The sequence below is a fragment of the Hyaena hyaena genome, unplaced genomic scaffold (assembly GCF_003009895.1).
Source record: "Hyaena hyaena isolate Hyena2069 unplaced genomic scaffold, ASM300989v1 scaffold_245, whole genome shotgun sequence".
Classification (NCBI taxonomy): Eukaryota; Metazoa; Chordata; class Mammalia; order Carnivora; family Hyaenidae; genus Hyaena; species Hyaena hyaena.
The window spans coordinates 1158197-1172626 of NW_024080878.1; the positions used below are offsets into that span (position 1 = coordinate 1158197).

Genomic DNA, 14430 nt, shown 5'->3' on the forward strand with positions numbered 1-14430 from the left:
CTTGTCTCAGTCAAGTGACAACCTTTGCAACCTTGGCCAGGTCTTTTCCCCTCTGTGCCTCAGCCTCCTCCTCTGTTGAGTAGGAAAATAACCCTTTTTGCATCCTTCTCAAACAGCCATTTGAGCTAACGACTATGGAAGCTCGAGGTGCTGCAGCAGGAAGGACCCAGACCCAGGAGATACCAGGCCCTGAGGGGGCACCCCGGGCAGCTATGGAGGGAGGAGCTACACAGGGACCAAACCGTAGCCACCACCACCCACTGCTCACAAACCCCCATAAAAGTCAGGGATCCATGCAGTTTTGTTTCAGGTGTTTTATTAAGTGGGCCATACTGTAGCTGGTTTCTAGGTTGCAAAACAACAGAAATTTAACAATAATAACATAGCCAGTTAGACTGTGACAAGCTTTTTCCTTCTTTAAAAAAAAAGAAAAAAGGAAAAGAAAGACTTAAAACACACAATGGAGGATTAAATAAATAATAGGAAAAAAAAGAAAAAGAAACCCTGTTAAGACATGCTTATGTTTACTTCTGTGCAGCTGTGTGCCAAGAGGAAGCATGATCTTCTGCACGATGGTGCATCCCGGCATGTCTCCGTTCCAAATAATACTGACAGAAAAAAGAAAAGATGTGGGGCTGACTCATCAGTGCTTACAGAGGCACTACTAAAAATCCCTTTGATTGGAGCTTGGGGCTTCCCGCTCAGCACACCTTGTGTGGCCTGTGAAAGCCAAATATCCATAACAATGTTAATCTAGAAAACATTAGTTTAAAAACAACGTGGAATGGCCTCATGACCAGCGCAGCGAGGAAGCAGAACTGCTCCACCCGTGACGCAGGCTCAGTCTGGGGAGGCCGCAGGCTCCCAGCAGCGGCCACGGCGAGGGAGGGCACCAGCTTCAAAATAAGCGGCGCCAACCTCGTCTCCCTCTCCCTATCACTCTTTCACATGAAAGTGTGTAAAAAGCAAATCGGCAAATAAACTCTAAAATAGATTATTTATTCCAAAAATCCTCTACTTTTCTTTTTACAGTGAGTGTACATCTCCTCTCCGTCTCCTGCACAACTCGCTTAAATCCCTTTGGGTAAAAGGGTCAGAGCTGCAGGGTGAGTCTCTTTCGGTCCTACTGCTAGCTGGTGCTGGAAGGTCAGATGTCAATGCCCTTGACAAGGGATGTCTCCAGCGTGATGTTGAACTCCTGCAATGTCTGCAGCACGCGGATCAAGGAATTGACAAGTGTGTGGTCTTTGATGAGCGCCACATCTTCATACATGTGTGCGGTGATGGGACAGTCGGCCAGCAGGGCAATCCAGTGGTGTAGGAGGTGATCTCTGGCAGGGCAGCGTCAGTCCAGATGGGTCAGAAGGGAAGTGGAAGGGAGACAGTTAGCACAAGGCCAAGGAGGAAGCTTGCTCTATCACTCCTTGAACAAAGTCTAAAGCTGGAGAAGTGGATAGCTTCTCCAACCCCCTTCCCTCCCCTAACAGTGCTTGGCAAAGAGGCCTTACATGGCTTTAAAAGACTCCTACTAGAGACTATTCAGCCCCAGGGACACAACCCAACCTGACCCAAACTGACTCAGTGACCTGCCACAAGGCCCACAACTCCTCCCCTGCTGCCACCTGCCTCCCTAGACCAGCCCACCACCAACCAGACCAAGGCCAGTCAGTACCACCTCCTCCATCTCAACAGCCCATCTGTCCCAGAGCACTGCTCCTCCCCAGAGCTATCACTACCAGGAATAATCCTAAGAGCTCACATCCACATAGCACTTGGCAAGCGCCAGACACTGTTTTAAGAGATTTAACCTTCATAACAACCCTGTGATATGAGGTAGGTGCTATTAGTGCTATTATTAGCCCCACTTTATAGATGAAGAAATTGAGGTAAACAGATGTTAAGTAGCTTGTCCAAGTTCATATGGCTAGGAAGTGGCTGATCTGAGAAGATGAACCTACTGAAGCTGGTTCCAGAGTCCATTTTTGGCACTACAATGCCAACTCCCTCCCTTCCCTGGCCCAAATAAACTACTGCCTTAAATTTATTTGGCTTTCACATTCTCACCTGACCTACTGGAATAGCCCCTGACAATCTTTTATTCAGCTCATTCCCACTCTGATGCATACCACCCATGATATCAAATTCATATCATTTCAGTTGCCTGTTTAAACAACTCTGTCCTAATATGGAAGGGTTCCCTGTCACAGCTCCCCAAGGCCCCCATCCTTTCAACTGTATCCTACAACTGCCCTTTCATGTTACCTGTTACTTCCTAACCCCACACCCTTTGCTTCCTTTAGGGCCTCTCTGCTAGTTATATCTGCTTCAAACTCCCTCCCCACTTCCTCCCTTCCATTAAGGCTCACCTCAATGCCACCTCCTCCCTTCTCTGATCTTTCTCCTCTACAGTTTCAGTGTACCTTATGAATGCTCCTTTTGGGACTCTCAACAACCTTCTGTCTTGTACTGTATTTAATTAGGACAAGTAAACTTCTAAATGGTAGGGATCGTGTTGTATTCAGCTCATTCCCACCGTCTTCCATCAGGCCTGGCACATTCAAATGTTTGCTGGAAGGAATGACTACATATACTCTAAATTTTACCAGTGGGATGGCTTTATTCCTTCTCAGGGCCTCTACTGTTACACACACTCTCATAGCCACTCCTACATATCCCCACACAGAGGCTTGGTACATGAAGGAAATTAAGGGCCACCAAGGTCTCACCTGCTGGGCAGCGTCTAGTCATTAGCTGCTCCCACACCCTGCACCACACTAGGATCCCATCACCACCTCTAAGGGTGGGCACCGTGCACTCTGGGCCATGAGGCTGCAGTACCTGGCTCCCAAGCACACCAGCATCTGAAACTTGCCGTCCTTGCCAATGTTCCGGGGAGTATTATTGATTGCAGTGACAAATCGGCAGAAGTTCCGGGCCCTTGTATGCCAGTTTTCCTCAGGGACAAGTTCGTTCTGCTCCAAAGTCTCATAATAGGTTTGTGCTTTTTCTGTGAAGAGCAAAAAAGTTTGCCAGTGACAAAGGCTCTCAAAACCAACCTATCCATGACTGTCCTGCAGACCACTAGTCATGGGCCTCTCCATGTTGACTGAGGTAACTTAATGTGATTAATATGAACGTTCTAACATCACTGGTCACATTTCAAAATGTAAAGTCCCTATTCCTAGGTTTTAAATTTCTTTATGTGGCCCTTGATAGAAAATGATCCTTTCTCTACTCTAAAGATTAAAACAAAAAAAAAAAAACCCCAAAAACCCAAAAAACTCTTGAGGGAGAAGCTTGTTGTATAAAAATTCTCCAAGTGGGTACAACACAGTGCTTGGGCTCCAAATGCTATCAATTGGCCTTTTAGACCTACAAGAAGGAAGTGTGAAGACTGAGTAACTTCAAGAGAAGTCAGGGCAAACAAACAAAAGATCTAATTTGAGAGTCACCTGGTTTGGCTTCTGCATCTCAGACCCCAGTGGTCAGCACCCACATTATGCTGGGGAGTCCCCATGTCTCTGCAACTCCCACCCTCACACCCTGGGCCCAACTCACCCAAGAAATCCCAAATGAAGACATTTTTGAAGAGCCGGGGCGATTTAAATCCATGTTGGAAAGCCTGTTCCAGGGCTGAGACAAGGCCACATTCTCCACAGAGCAGCAGTGTCAGACTGCCTCGCTGCATAAGGAAACAGAAGAGAGTGCCAGGCTTGCCTGAGCCAAGCTGCCTTCCCACCACTGCTTCCCCAAACCCATAGTCCACAGCTAGGAGGGCAGCAGAAGATAGGCTGGGATCTTTTCTATTTCCCCCAATACTCGGCACAGTGAGTGACACAGAGCAGCTGTCAGTGAACAGCTGCTGAACAGATGATGGATCTGGGTCCTCATAAGAGGGACAAAGCCAGAGTGACCATTGTTCAGGGAGTCCCAGGCAAACACAGAAGAGGACAGGAATACACACTGTTCATTAGGGGCCTGAGAACTCTGTTGGGCCATCAGTGTATAAGGAAAACAGGGTAACCTAAGACAGAGGCACCTGAGGAAAGAATCTGCTCAAGGTCAAACTGAGGCACACACTCTTGACTCTGCATTATCCATAGTACATGGCCCCAGGAAAGGTTATTCTCTCTTATTCAATATAAAGCCCTGGGCTGGAGGGCGGGAAGGCTCACCTCTTTTTCAGGCTTATGGAAGTGCTTCACGATGCCATTGACTGCCTCCCCAATGGACTCCTGGATCTGCCCAGTGTTCAGCTCTGATAAAAATCAAGAAGACATCCCTAACCAATCTCAGAGGCCAACAGTGCTTAGCTGACTGAGCACAAGACTGAGGACATAGGAAGGGCTCATGGGAAAAGCAGGATCCTGGGAAGAGTGGCTCTTGCCCATCCAACTCTGCTAAGCTAGCCCTTCCTAAAATCTTGGGAGAAAAGCAAAAGCTAATGCCTTAGAGTTCTATCTCTAAAAGATGCAGGTAAAGTTTATTTCTCATTTCACCCTGGAATTTTTGGCAACCAAAAGAGGGCCACAACTTGGCTGCGAGGCCCAGGAACCAGGAAGGAGAAGGTCAGAAAGTAGATCCCTCTCCTTTCTAGAATCATAAAACAAATGGTACAGAGGACCCAGGCCAGGCTGTATGAACTCTCCCCTCTCCTTCCAGACCCCTACGGAGTGTGACACCCCCTCAGCCCAACACACACACACTGATTCATGAGAGGAGGGTGACAAATGCCTAAAGCTGCTTTATCAGCACAGCTGGTTCCTAAGGCAGCTGCAGAGGCTGGGATCTGGACTCCCATATCAGGGCTTCCAGAGATCTGCCCACATCCCCCACCTGGGTGGCATGAGGGCCCAGCCCTCCTCCCACTTACTGGGCTTGTTGTTGGGTGAGATGGTAACGAGCCTCCGGATGACGCTAGGGGACTGCTGCAGGGGCGGGGTCCGGCACGGCCTCTCGTCCACCTCAGGCTGGGATGTGAGCAGCTCCCCAACCAGGACCCGCTCCAGGCTCCCGTCGTCTATGCCCTTCCCCAACCACCGGCCACATGGGAACCTAAGGGTCAGGCAATGGCCTGTCAGAGCTGCCAGCTCCTTCAGTGTCCTTTCCCTTTGCTGCTCAGCAAAAGCCATCAAAAAGCCAATTCCTGGAGACAGGCTCTGAAACCAGTCGGGGATCCCTCAAGGCCCTGCCCATCCATCCCACTGTGCATCAACGGGAAGCCACCTGAATGAGGGGTGGCTTGGAACCTGTGTACAGCAACATCACATGCCTTGCTTAGAAATCCCTCCTATTTCTTTTCAGGCACATAAAACAGAGCCAAACAGAAAGTTACCTCAGTCTACCACAGCCTAAAAAGTCTCCTTGAGAACTCCACATACCCACAGATCAAATCCAGCCCCTGGCAGTAAACCTTGAACCACTATATTAGGTTTCTTAGCTGAGGGAACACTTACTTGTAGGTATGGCCTGTGATCTCATTCCTGACCATCACATACTCCACCAACCATTTGGCATAGAGCCCAGAGTTGTCATGGCCTATCTGCACCGTAGTGAGCTTCCCCAAGTTCTGGCACTGTAAAAGAATAGCCAAATAAAGAAGGCAATTAGGTAAAGAAATAAGGGAAAAGAAAGCCATTGCTCAGACGCACAGATCTGACTGGTTGTCTGCAATCTGGCCCTTCAGCATCTACAGGGTAAGAGCTCATGGCTCCAACCTACCACCAAGGCCAGTCCACGAAGTGGAAATGACTGAAAAGAAGATGCTACTACCTAGAGGAAGAATAGGGCCTAGTATCAAAGGGTCTAAAAGTGGGATAACAGTCTGAGATTCAGAGGTGTCTGTGAACACAAGCTCAGCAGCTGAAAGAATTCTTGGGGATTTCTCAATACACCATGGGCAGGGAGGTACGCAAGTCCAGATGAGTAAATGCCTTCCAGCCACAGACCACTTAGACAGGGTGGGCTCCCTTGTTCTTGGGCCAGTCCTTGTCTCTGGCCTCTGACCATCTCAGGACAGGTCAACTGTGTTGAAGCATAATACTATAAGGACAAGACCACCGTAAAACCCTGCAGAAAGCTTCTGTGGGCATCTGTTACAAACTCAGATCCCCACCGAGCCTAGGGTTGTGGTCCCTGGATAACACATACCTCAAAGGTCATCTCTAACACGTTCCTGGGAATCTGCAGGATCTGTGTCTCACCCAATTCTCCCGAGATGCAGATCCATGGGTTGGCGGTAAACATGGAGCCCCCCAGCTTCTTGCTCGGTACAATCAGGATATGGTACGGGATCACTGTTTTGGGGAAGCCACAAAGGCATTAAGGAGGATCAGGAATCCCTCCCATACCTGGAAGGGCCCTAACCTGTCCAGGTGTGCTGGCATGACTGTGGCCCCTATTGTACTGGCCCCGGGAGAGCTGGGAGCAGCAGGTCCCAGGACCTAATCTCTGGCTGGCTTAGAATATTAGCTAATCCTACCCTCAGTCTCACTCCTCTTAGGGTTACCACCCAAATATCAAAGATCCAAACCCATCTACAGGCCCAGGGCTAAGTGAACTTGTTCCTTAAATAATACCACCAACTCCATGTTGTAGCGAATTGCTTTGGAAAGCACTTTTCAATCTATAAGCCCATGAATTCTAATAACAATCTCCAGGGAGGCCGTGCAGGTCTTACAATGCCTTTTCTGAGGTACCAAGAGGGAGATAGTTCCCCTGAATCTCCTAAGCTCCAGTCCAGTGCTGCTTTTCCTGTAGCCTGTAAACCCTCATCTCTGAGATGGAGGATGGGTGTCATATAGAAACAAGATTCCATACTGCTGAAGCTGCTGAGTCATCAGCCACATAACGAGACATGCGGCAAATTCAGAGACTACCCCCTACCAAACAGGGCATCCTGGCACCAAAGAAAGATAAGGCTTCAAGGGCCTTCCTTAGACCATACTGAACCCTCTTCCTCACTCTGTAAACAGAGATTTAGGCCCACAGCAGGGATTGACTCTGCTCACAGAAATAATAATGAGTTAGGACAGAGCAAGGCCTGAACCCAAGTCTCCTACTGCAACCTAGAGTTTTTTCTGCTACTTCAGGAAGAGTTGTCTTTCCCTGTTGGCTGGTCTGAAACCCAGGATGCTAAATGATTCCCTCAGCCCAAATCAAAAGGTAGATTTCTTTACAGGTGTGCAAAGAGGGCAGTGAACCTCACCACCGCCCAACTCCACTCCACCTTCATCACCTTAGGTCCCCAGAGCAGTGCCTAGGACAACAGTAACAACATGATGGCCAAAAAGACTGAACTTCCCAATTCAGAACAAGAATAAGAAGCTCTGGAGAAAAAAACAACCTCCAAGGAGGGCAAATGCACCCCTCTCCCACAGAAGCAAAAGGCAAATAGAAAGTACAAGAGACAATCTTCTTTCTTTAAAAAGGGAACAGTGCGCTAGCCTCAGGCAAGCTCATAAAGACTGGCATTGAGAAGGCTAGTTGGGGAACACAGGGCTACTCACGGATAGTTGTGAAGACATTGGTGAAGCAAAAGTAATCAACGGCATTGAAAGAGAGGAGGTGATAGAGGAACTGCTCCTTCTCGTCGTCACAGCGCAGGAAGGCATAGCGCTTGTACAACTTTCTGTCGGAGAGGAGGGAATACATCAGTCCCCCCAGCCGAAAGGAGGGGAAAGAGGCTAGAATTACTCAGTTCTGGAAGGAGAGAGCTAAGGGAAGAATAAGATGTCAAGCTTCATGTTCTTTAGAGGCACCTAAAAAATGGAACAAAGCTGGCTTCTCCATTGGAAATGAGGGCTAGAGGGAAAGTGGCTGAAGCTATAGCAGGAACAACAAAAACCAAACTCTACCTGTGTGTAAGGGCTGATGCTACTACAATGTGGTGTCAGAGGTCATGGGATCTCCTTTCCTAAACTGGGGGCTGGAACTGTCACTGTCAGGGATGACACAGGCCCTCTCGGGCTTCTAGCGAGGGCATCACTAGCTAGTGTGTGGTGTGGGAACAGCAATGGCAGAGGTCTGTGATCACCATTCGTTACCAGAGCCAGCCTCAGACCCTAAGCAGACCTAAGACCCCTGAGTCAGAACACTTTTCTGAATGTGAATGTAAGCAGAGGACAGTTTCAGAGTCAATAAAGGAAATGATCCAGGTCACAGGCAAGGAAGAGCTGTGCACATCATGTCCTTCCCCTCTTTTTAAATCTTCTCCTATCCCCATCCCCATCCTCACTTATTCATCAAAGGCCAACTCCTTTGCCTGACATTGTAGACACTCGGCAACAGCAATGATACATTCCCCAAACAGAGGGGACATAAAAAGCCACATGCACAGGCCTTCAGCACAGAGAAACACACAGATAATACAAGAAGTAATCATCTTGGTTGTCAAGATTGCGATCACCATGGCCAAAGAGGTAAGGATTTAGTAAATCTGTGAGGTTCTGTTTATAAGGTACACCCAACAGATTAATTCACCAGCCAGGGCCTACTATATGCAGATGCTGAAGAGGGAAACACCTAGCCTCAAATACAGTCCAGGTGAATAAATTAGGTAAAGGCCATGGTATAAGACTGCCCATAATGAGGTGCAAATGAAAGTTTCTCTCTGAGAATTTAAAGAGCAATAAGCTTCAGTGGTCCTAGAAAAGGAGAGGCCTAAAGGACAGCATGAATTTAGACAGAAGAAAGAGAAGGACAGGGTGTGAAAACCAGTTTGGCTGGAGTTGAGGGCACAGGGAGGTGATTAGTTAGCAATGAGCTGAAAAGTTAGGCTACAGTCAAATGAAGGAAAGCCCTAAATATTCAGGCTAAAGAGTTTGCAACTTACAAGTAGTAAGTTTCTGCAATTTACCCTAGAAGTAAAGGGAAAGCTACAGCCAGTGGCACTAAATTTCAATTTAGTGCAGCTGACAGGTGAAAGGGGCATATGAGTAAACCTAAGATAGAGCACTAGATAAGAAAACAAGTGGAGACAGAGGCTAATGACCTGAAATGTGCATGTGGAGGATAAAGCAAAGCAAGGAGTCAAACTAGACCCCGAATTTCAAACTAGGTAAGGAGGAGTAAGGATGTTCAAAGAGAATAACAAAAAATTTGAAAGGTGCTTATGGTAAAAACTATGAAACTTGGTTTTGTTCTCTCTGAGCTAAAGGTAAGATATCTGAATGGAAATAAATGTGCAGGACTGGAGCTCAGAAGAAAAGTCAAAGCTAGAGCTTCAGATGTGGGTGTCACCCGATAGGTAACAGAAGTCCTGAGAATGCATGAGATCACTAAGTGAGAGAGAGCGTGAAAAGAATGCATGTGCATGCAGAGAACTGAGGAATGTGGAAGCAAACACCCTGGAAAGGGTAGGGAGAGAAAAAGAACAGGATGGTATAAGGCCACAGCAGCCATGCAAAGTGAGTTTCAAGGTAGAGGGGTTACTACACAGCATCACTGCAGGGAGGTCAGGGAGAAACTGTGTGAGCTCACTATATAGGAGCTAACTTTTCCCCCTAAACTATACAGCCCTCTTATCCTGCCTCAACCTTACCCCCTACTCCAAGATGCCTGGTTACCTGGAAATCACAGAGAGTCAGGAAAATTCTATCAAAATATACTCTCTAAGGCTACCTCCTCCTATCCGTGCAGCTATGCACACATTTTATGTGCCCAATTTAATACCTTCTAGGTGCTAGGCAACATGCTCATTCATGTCCTCAACGAAAGCAAACTGTAATAAGCAGCAAGCAACTAGATAATAATACAGCCCATGAGGGGTGAAGCAGGTTTGAACAAATACTGTGACAAATGCTATGGGTGCCTGGAGGAAGAACAGACCAAGTCTCTGGAGCATCTAGGCAAACTCTGGCAAAGAAAACTTCTGACTAGGCCCTGAAAGGACTAAAGACGTCCTGAGAAAAACGGTGAGTGGAATGATGTGGCTGGAACTTTAAGCACACCGACGAGAAAGATAAGAGAGAACAGAATAAAGGAGTAAGTAGGTTTTCCTCTCCATACCCCATCCAAAATGCAATCTGTGGCAGCAAAACTCATTTTCCACTCACTGGAGCAGCACTGGGGCCAGGATATCAGATGGAAAGTTGCTAGTACTGAGTAATTTCTGAGCTTATTTCCTCTAATAGGACTATGGTTTAAAGAAATCAAAATTTTAAAACATAAAGAAGAAAAGAAACTTAAAGAAAAGAAACTTAAATAAAAGAAAAGAGGGGCGCCTGGGTGGCTCAGTCAGTTGAGCGACCGACTTCGGCTCAGGTCATGATCTCACGGTTCGTTGGTTTGAGCCCCGTGTCGGGCTCTGCTGACAGCTAGTTCAGAGCCTGGAGCCTGCATCAGATTCTGTGTCTCCCTCTCTCTCTGACCCTCCTCTGCTCACGCTGTCTTTCTCTCTCTCAGAAAGAAATAAAACATTAAAAAAAAAAAAAAGAAAAGAAAGAAAACTTAGCCTCTTAACCAAGGTCTGTTTCTTATTTGCTGTTGTCTGGGCCTTTAAGATCAAACACACCCTAGACCTATCCACTATCCCAGACTCCACAAAGTTTTAGTGCTTGACCCCTCCTCTTAGATGCCTCTCTGTCCTCCTGATGATGACACCCACACTGCCCAGCAGGAAAGACTGCTGCTCTGTCCTGCTACAGTGATTTTTTTTTAAACCATGCAAAATTGTCCCCTAGAAGCTAGAGTGCAAACTTGTCCCTTCCAAATTCCAGGCTTACATGTTCACTTGTTCCCTTTTAGTTGTTCTCCCAATCTCCAAATTTTATTCCCAAACACTTATGTAGGTATAGACAATCAAATTTAAGTGCTTTAATGGGGGGCCTGGGTGGCTCAGTCAGTCAAACGTCCAACTTAAGCTCAGGTCATGATCTCACGGTTCTTGAGTTCAAGCCCCATGTTGTGCACTGTGCTGACAGCTCAGAGCCAGGAGCCTGCTTTGGATTTTGTGTCTCCCTCTCTCTCTGTCCTTCCTCTGCTTGTGTTCTGTCTCCTCTCTCAAAAATACATAAACACTAAAAATTTTTTTTTTAATTTTTAAGTGCTTTAAGAATTGTTTTAAAATCTTTCAAAATCAGCTCTCTAACCTATCAAAATTTTAAACCTAATTCTTGCTTGTTATTTTTGTGTATTGTTTTATACACAATAAACAATCTAAAAAATTTTATTTTCATTTAAATAAAAACAGATTCTGCAGGTTTAATCCACTGGCTACACAAAATTTCACCAATGCCCCCTCCTCTGCTTTAGCATCCTTGGAGGAGTCAAATAATAAAGGACACCATGAAAAAATGTCCAAAGAAATGCTAAACACAAGTGCCCAACAGGCTTGCCAATGAAGAAAGAGCCAAACATAGAAAAAGGTAGAGAGGTGGTAGTCCGAGAGGCAGAGAAGGGGAACAGCCCTCCTTCCTGCTACTCTGCTGGTAGCTGGGTACAGAAAGTATACAAGGAATATCAAATCCAGAGAAGGGAACTGCAGGCTAATGGCCCCTGCATGTGTGAGAACCATGGAATCTCTCCCCTTCCTCTTTCTAGGTGGAAAGCGTGGAGGGAGAGGGTCTAGGAAGGTCATCTGAAAGCCCTTTTAAGCTCTATGGAGACTCAGACAGGGTGGAAAGAGAAAGAGCAAGAGCAAGGACTTGGGCTAGCCCTGAGCTCAGGAGAGAACAAATTAGATAAGGAGAGATCCTATAAGTTTTCTTTTCACTCTCTAACCCTTTCCTCCCCAGGATAGGAAAGAGACCAAAAAAAAAAAGCCCTGTGCCTAAGAGGTATACAAATCACCTGGATGTAGTAAGAAGAGGGGAGCCCCAAAACTCTGAAGTACCCAATAAGGACCCCATCCTTCTCATTATGTCTTTAAGAAAGCTATTTGGGGACATGCAGATTGAGAAGGTAGGAAGAACAAACAGCAGAATTTTTCTTCTATAGATAAAGACGGAGAAGAGGAAATGCTACAAAACCTTCATATGCAATTTAAGTTCAGCTGAATACAACAGAAATGACATAGTGAATATTCTCCCTTCCCACACAAGAGTTTCCAATCCCTCCCCACCATTCCTGGAAGCCTGGTTCTATTCTAGGTGGAATGGCCTTACTTGGTGAGCTCATAATCTGAGAGAAGCTGCTTCAGGTGTCTGGAAAGTAACTTTTTTTCCATTGACAATCGCACCCACGCTCTAGCCTTTCCCACATCAGTCTTGATTTCCCCGATGTTCTGGATGTGCCTGAAGGGAGAATAGAAAAAAATGAGGTGGGGAGTGGGGTAGAAAATGAACTTGCCACTAATAAATCCTCCTCTCCTCCTGTAGAGCCAAGGAGGTCTGGTGAGACAATTCTATCCCATCCTAGTGAGAGTCCATCTCTCTTGTTCTCTAAATCTTCAGTTTCCATGTAGCTTTGCAAATAGGCTCACTATAATCTGGGGGGGGGGAGGTCGCGGGCAGGGTTTGAAGGGGAACAACACAGTTCTCAAAAAGCCAGGCTAGACCTGGAGCCCTAAGACCTTGCAATACTCTGGTATAATTTGCCAAAAATGTCAGGAAACCCACTTGCTTGTACAGCTCCACAACTGCATCATGAAGCACAAGACCAATGATGAGGGCCTCCTTGGTTAACTAAGAGGCTGCAAAAGGCCAAGTCATTGAGACCCTATTATTTAAAGTAGACACCTGGGGAGCCTGGGTGACTCAGTCCAACTTCAACTCAGGTCATGATCTCATGGTTCATGAGTTCAAGCCCCACATCGGGCTCTGTGCTGACAGCTCAAAGCCCGGAGCCTGTTTTGGACTCTGTGTCTCCCTCTCTCTCTGTTCCACCCCTACCTGCACTCTGTCTCTCTCTCTCAAAAATAAAGATTATTTTTAAAATTTAAAAAAAAATTAGATACCTAAGAAGCAATTGAAAACAGGCTTTTAGTGGCTTATTATAGATGAACTCAGACTGACCTCATATCCTGAATGAGAGAGATTCGCAGGGGAGACATGACTGAGCTGGCATCAGACTTCCTCCGTTCTGAATCAAGAAGTATTCCTAGAACAAAAAAGTTGGTCATGTCCCAAGAGATCTGACTATCCAAAGAGCTGATTACCCAAATTTGTATAGGAAATAGTTGGTTACTTTGGTAACACTTAGCATTCATGAAATAAATATTCATGAATATTTATTAAGTGCCTACTAGGTATCAGATGTTATACTTTTACCCATCTCATTTAACCCTCTAACAACTAGATCGCCAAGGAAGTACCACAGAGAAGGGAACTGATTCAGAGAAAACTGCTTTCCCTCAGTCACCAAGTGGCAAAGTCAGGATGGGAGGGAACATAGATCTTCTGGCTCCTAATCCAGCATTTTCTCACCACAAATCCACGGAAGCATTATTTCCATTTGGAGCTACTATCCACGTACTTGCTCTTGCCTCAAAATGGGCTACAAAAGAGCCAAGCAAATGTGTAAAGAACATGTTTCAGAATGCTTAGGATCTCTACATACAAGCATACCTCACTTCTATTGTGTTTTTGCTTTATTGTGCTTCACAGATATTGCGTTTTTTGCAAAATTGAAGGTCTGTGGCAATGCTGTGTCAAGCAAGTCTACTGGCACCATTATTATTATTATTATTATTACTATTTAATGATTTTATTTATTTATTTTAAATGTTTTTTATTTATTTCTAGGAGAGAGAGAGAGAGAGAGAGAGAGAGGGAGGGTCAGAGAGAGAGGGAGTAACAGACTCTGAAACAGGCTCCAGGCTCTGAGCTGGCAGTCAGCACAGAGCCCGACGCGGGGCTCGAACCCACAAACCGCGAGATCATGACCTAAGCGAAAGTCGGACGCTTAACCGACTAAGCCACCCAGGCGCCCCGATTTTATTTATTTTTGAAAGAGAGAGGGAGAAAGCAGGGGAAGGGCAGGAAGAGATGGGGGCATAGGAACAGGATCTATGCTGACAGGAGAGAGCCTGATGCAGAGCTCAAACTTGTTAACTGTGAGATCATGACCTGAGCCAAAATCAGGTGCTTAACTGACTGAGCCACCCAGACACCCCTATTATTATTATTATTTGAGAGAGAGAGAGAGAGAAAGAGCATGAGTGAGGAAGAGGGGCAGAAGGAGAGAGAGAATCCCAAGCAGGCTCCATACTTAGTGCAAAGCCCTACATGGGGCTCAATCCCATAATCCTGGGATCATGACCTGAGCCAAAATCAAGAGTCAGGCGCTCAACTGACTGAGCCACCCAGGTGCCCTGAGACCATTTTTCTAACGGCATTTGCTTACTTCATGTCTTTGTGTCACATTTGGTAATTCTCACAATGTATCAAAATTGTCTTTATTATATTTGTTATGGTGATCTGTGATCTGTAATTATGACTTGCTAAAAGCTCCAACTGACGTTAACATTTTTTTAGCTATATTTTTAAATCA

At 46.1% G+C, this 14430-nt stretch overlaps 1 protein-coding gene across 1 annotated transcript in view; it reads right to left on the reverse strand.

Moving 5' to 3' along the window:
* Nucleotides 1-299: 299 nt before the first annotated feature.
* DENND5A (DENN domain containing 5A) overlaps nucleotides 300-14430 on the reverse strand; it is a 112772-nt gene continuing 98641 nt past the window's right edge. The window contains exons 14-23 of the mRNA XM_039244588.1: nucleotides 12954-13038; nucleotides 12105-12233; nucleotides 7509-7630; nucleotides 6151-6296; nucleotides 5457-5575; nucleotides 4874-5055; nucleotides 4176-4258; nucleotides 3559-3682; nucleotides 2839-3007; nucleotides 300-1331 (exon numbers count right to left, since the gene is read on the reverse strand). Of these exons, the coding sequence (XP_039100519.1) occupies nucleotides 1148-1331; nucleotides 2839-3007; nucleotides 3559-3682; nucleotides 4176-4258; nucleotides 4874-5055; nucleotides 5457-5575; nucleotides 6151-6296; nucleotides 7509-7630; nucleotides 12105-12233; nucleotides 12954-13038 (1343 nt within the window). The 3' untranslated portion in view covers nucleotides 300-1147. The remainder of the gene's footprint in view (nucleotides 1332-2838; nucleotides 3008-3558; nucleotides 3683-4175; nucleotides 4259-4873; nucleotides 5056-5456; nucleotides 5576-6150; nucleotides 6297-7508; nucleotides 7631-12104; nucleotides 12234-12953; nucleotides 13039-14430) is intronic.